General features: G+C 46.3%; 1 protein-coding gene across 1 annotated transcript; it reads right to left on the bottom strand.

Moving 5' to 3' along the window:
• Positions 1 to 2,559: 2,559 nt before the first annotated feature.
• LOC136381474 (sperm motility kinase 3A-like) lies at positions 2,560 to 4,626 on the bottom strand. Its single transcript, XM_066350210.1, has one exon. The coding sequence runs from the start codon at positions 4,624 to 4,626 to the stop codon at positions 2,560 to 2,562; it is 2,067 nt and encodes a 688-aa protein (XP_066206307.1).
• Between the last annotated feature and the right edge of the window lie 229 nt (positions 4,627 to 4,855).

The following is a 4,855-nucleotide window of genomic DNA, read 5'->3' as shown; positions in this document are numbered from 1 at the left end:
TGTGCTGATAAGTAGGAATGGATTTAGGATCCTTGACTGAGCAGGGTCATAGAAAAATACAGAAGGATGAGTTTGATTTAGGAAGCTAAATCTTTGTTTGTTTGGTTTGTTTTATATTTATATATTATTTTGGGACACTACTGATAAATACTCTTGTTTCTATAGAATAGTTTTCTTTAATAACACACAAATGTACTGTCTTGGCCAGATTCTTTTTCCAGGTCAGACTTCAACTTTCTTTCTCATAAGAAGTGTTTGGTGAAGTGATTAAATAGGCCATGCTCAGCCTGATGTGTGCAAAGCCTGGCTTAGTCACTTATTAGCTCTATGACTCAGGAAGCTTCCCAACCCTTGAGGCTCAGTTTCCTCTCCTGTAGGGTGAGCGCACTAGGTACTCCCTCGTATGAGCTTATAGGGACTAGGTAAGGTAGAGCTTGTGAAGCTCCAAGCGAAATCCCTGCCATTCAGTAATCAGATCACACACACCATTGCTCTTGTTAATCCAGAGTTGTCTGACTATAGATAAGCAATTAGGAAAAATAGATGTCTTGGCACCAGCTGGCAATGTTCTCGGCTCAGGGTTTTAGTCAATCTAGGTTGGACAGGTTCAAATGACCCACTTTAGGCAGTTCTATGCCACTCAGAATAGATGTGACCCAGGGCAGTGGCAGAGCAAGTTTCCTGAACTTGTGTAGTAAGGGACACAAGATGACTGTTGGAGAGTCTATTGCAGCGGTTCTCAACCTGTGGGTTGTGACCCGGGCGGGCGTCGAAAGACCAAAACACAGGGGTCACCTAAAGCCATTGGAAAATACATATTTATTATACATTTTTAAATAAAATATGTATTTCCGATGGCTTGAGGCAACCCCTGTGTTTTGGTCATTCGACCCCCCGCCGGGGTCGCGACCCACAGTTTGAAAACCGCTGGTCTATTGGCACCAGAGTGTCCTGGTGAAAATGGAGTTCTGTGGCAGTTATCACTGCGGTTTCTGCTTACTTTATAATTGCTCAGCATAGGCCAGCGTTATGAGACCTGCTCTCAGGACACACAGGGCTCTCAGTCTTGCCTATAATATGTCTCAGACAGCACTGCCTGTAGCACTCCAAGAGAGCAGGAGTACCTAAGGACTTGGCCCTGGAACCTGGGCACCTGCACAATGGTCTGACTTTGAAGAGCCAGACAGGAACCTGGGCCATCCGACTCTTTAATGTGTCCTCTCTTCCATTATCAAATGTGCTTTGTCCTCTTGATGTTGTTTTTGGCATTGGATTAACCCTGTAGTAAATGACTTCAAAGGCGGCCAAGAATAGGAACATACATATTCACAGACATGTATTCTTAAATCATCCCTTTTAGTCTTCTTCAAATACATAAAGCAAGAATAAGGGTAGGTTAGGCTATCTAGAAGATTGAAATATGAGCTCAATGTAAATAATATGGAAACTCAAGACAACAGGTTTAGTGGGATTTGTTATTTATGGTCTCTCAACAATGCAAATGTAAATGAATAATTAACATATGTGTGTGTATGTGTGTGTGTCTACTAGTTTGGGCTGTTCAACAGAAAAAAGATATTTTTAATGTTTAAAATTTTTATGAATGAAAAAAAAATTTATGAATGTTAAATGCTATTGTGGACATAGAACTACTATATATTTGAAAACTGCATTTATGGGAGTTAGTGGTATTGATTTTTTTTAATATCAGCACTTTTTCCCTGGGCTTGTCAAAAGAGAAGAAGCTGTCATGATTTCAAAGGGCATGCAAACAATGTTTATTAATCTTTTAATTATTTTTGAATTTTAACAATAAACTGACAGCTTGAGTTAGAAGTAATCACACCTAAATATTCTGTGCTTGGGGATGACTACCTCCATTTACTTAATCTCTCAAAACCATATAAAAGTTAAATCTGTTCGTTTACCAATGCTTCATGAGAAAATGGATATGTGAATAGTCACCAAATTTATTGGTTATGTTTGAAATGAACTGATGTAAAACTGTAAGCTGTGTAGCATCTACAGAATTCACTTTGGGAGGCTCTGAAACCAGCTCAAGGAGAGGGATTATGAGGATGGCTATCAGTAAATATGAAAAGAAAGTGGGAGGTCGTCTGACTTTAAAACACAGACATAATTAAAATTTATGATATATTCCCTTTTGAGGGCCACTGTAGACACCTTAAATGGAGGAAAATTCAACTTCCAGAGGTTAAAAGTGAGGTCCATATGCTGCTCTTTGGAAAAGAACTGTCCTACATTTTGAGATAAGTTGTATTGTGAAGACAGTCAGTGGTTTTAACAAATAATAGGACAGATGCTCAGAATTCCAGGCATTGGTTTGCATTTGAGCTGTTTCTCGCATGGGCAACTCTGTTTCTTACTCAAGGACTAATGGCAGAATTGTGGCAAGGATCTTAAACACACACACATACACGAATCATGGTTAATGGTTTTCCTAAGAAAAGTTGGAAAGTGCAGCTAATAGAAAATATACCTCTTATTCAGCATTGAAAGTACTGACCTCACCCACATCTTGCCTTGGCCATCAACAAGTCAAACTGCTAGGTCTTGCACGCTTTTCACTGATGACTTTGTCTTGCATAGGCCACAACAAAAACATTTTAAAAAACCCCTTAAGACTCTCCTGGTCACTTTCTGCCAGCCCTGGCGGTGGCCAGGAGAGGCTGGGGTCCCGCCATCAGGAAGCCCAGTGTTTCCTTCTTGGGTTCTACTCCCGCAGCTGGTGTTATTGCTGCTTGGTGTGGTGGGAGAGCACACAGGGTCAGGCTGGAATGCTGGGCTGCAGGCAGCAATCATGGCCTGTTGGCTGGATGTTGGAACTCTGGCCCTGGCCTCTTGGCCGGATGTTAAAGTGATGGCCCGGGACGCTGGGCCAGATGGTAGAGCACTGGCCTGGGACACTGGGCTGGCTGTTGGAGTGATGTCCCAGTAGGCTAGGCCAGGTGGTGAAGAGCTGGCCCGGGAGGCTAGGCCAGATGGTGGAGAGCTGGCTTGGGACACTGGGCTGGGTGGTGGAGTTATGTCCCAGGAGTCTGGGCCGGATGGTGGAGCGCTGGCCTGGGAGGCTGGGCCGGGTGGTGGAGAGCTGGCCTGGGAGGCTGGGCCGGGTGGTGGAGAGCTGGCATGGGAGCTAGGGCAAGATGGTGAAGAGCTGGCCTGGGACACTGGGCTGGGTGGTGGAGTGATGTCCCAGGAGGCTGGGCCGGATGGTGGAGCAATAGCCTGGGATGTTGGGCCGGGTGGTGGAGAGCTGGCCCGGGAGGCAAGGCCGGGTGGTGGAACGCTGGCCCAGGAGGCTAGGCAGGGCGGTGGAGTGATGGTCCAGGAGGCTGGGCTGGGTGGTGGAGCGATGGCCTGGGACACTGGGCTGGGTGGTGGGATGATGTCGCAGGAGGCTGAGCCAGATGGTGAAGCTCTGGCCTGGGAAGCTGGGCCGGGTGGTGAAGCAATGGCCCGGGAGGCTGGGCCAAATGGTGGAGCCCTGGCTCGGCACTCTGGGTTGGACATACCTCCTCCTAGGGTAGTGACAGAGTCCTCCACCACCGAAGCCTGAGGTGAGGGAAGGATGATGTCACGAGTCTGAGGGCAGGGCCTTATAAGGACAGTGTATGACTTCCTCTGATAGTTCCATGCCTCCACGAGGAGGTACGTCCCCATTATGTGATTGTATGACTGTTCGCTCAGTGCCTTATATATATCACGGAGCTGGAAGCCCATGCGAATCATCTGTTCTACAATTTCGGGATCCAGGTTCCCCCGGGGCACGTCGCCGTATGGCTTTAGGTGTTCCTTTTGGCCATTATTTACCCACGGATCTTTGAGGATTTCCTCAGCGGCTGACCTCTCGCTGGGGTTGAGAGCCATTAACTTCTTTAGTAAGGCTTGACATTCCACTGACAAAAAACCTGGTATGGTAAATTTTCCAGCCATAATTTTCTTTTTCACTTTAGTTAAGTCCCGGTCCTTAAATGGCAGCTCTCCTGTCACCATCTGAAATAGAATTACACCGAGGCCCCAGATGTCCACCTTCCGGCCCTCATAAGTTCGGCACTGCAGCATCTCGGGCGCCATAAACCATTTGGTCCCACAGTATGTTTTCAGTTCGTCCTTTTCCACCTTCCTCCCTAAACCAAAGTCTGTGACTTTGATGTTTCTGTGCGCATCGACCAGGATGTTCTCCAGCTTTAGGTCCCTGTGGACGATACCCACCCGGTGGCAGTACTGTACTGCCAAAATGAGCTGCCTGAAAATGTGTCGCGCTTCCGACTCTGTGCTCAGGCGGTTGCTCGGTAAGTAGTTGGAGAGGTCACCGCCGCTGACATACTCCATAACAATGAAGAGTGTGGAGTCCGTGACAATCACCTCCACCAGCTTTATCACATTTGGATGGTTTAAAGATTTAAGCAACTCAACCTCCCGGAAGACTTTAGGGTTAAAAGACTTTATGCTTAAAATTTTTACGGCGACAAGTATGCCCATTGGCACGTGCCAGGCCAGCTTTACCGTGGCAAAGCCCCCTGTGCCCAGGGTGCGAATGAACGTATAGTTTCCCACAGTGCCCAGTTTCCACTTACTGGTTATGTCAAAGTAACCAGACATGGTGACTTGATGATGTTCAAAATCTGGTCTAACTAAATCCAAAGCGCCCAAACCAAATCAGAATCCAAAAATCAAATCCGAGTCACAGTCCGAGTTCCAAATCCAATACAATCAATCCGAGTCCACAAATCAAAATCCAAAAAGAATATTCCAATTGGAAACCAAATATCAGTTCAAACGTGTCTAAAACCTCAGGTCACTGTAACGCTTCCTGGGCTGTAACAGACAA

Source organism: Saccopteryx leptura, chromosome 9 (assembly GCF_036850995.1).
Source record: "Saccopteryx leptura isolate mSacLep1 chromosome 9, mSacLep1_pri_phased_curated, whole genome shotgun sequence".
Lineage (NCBI taxonomy): Eukaryota > Metazoa > Chordata > Mammalia > Chiroptera > Emballonuridae > Saccopteryx > Saccopteryx leptura.
The sequence above is the reverse complement of the archived record's forward strand: the minus strand, read 5'-3'. Positions and strand labels throughout refer to the sequence as shown.

Bases quoted from the DNA above. Each gene is read 5' to 3' on its own strand.
- LOC136381474 (XM_066350210.1), bottom strand. From the start codon at position 4,626: ATGTCTGGTTACTTTGACATAACCAGTAAGTGGAAACTGGGCACTGTG.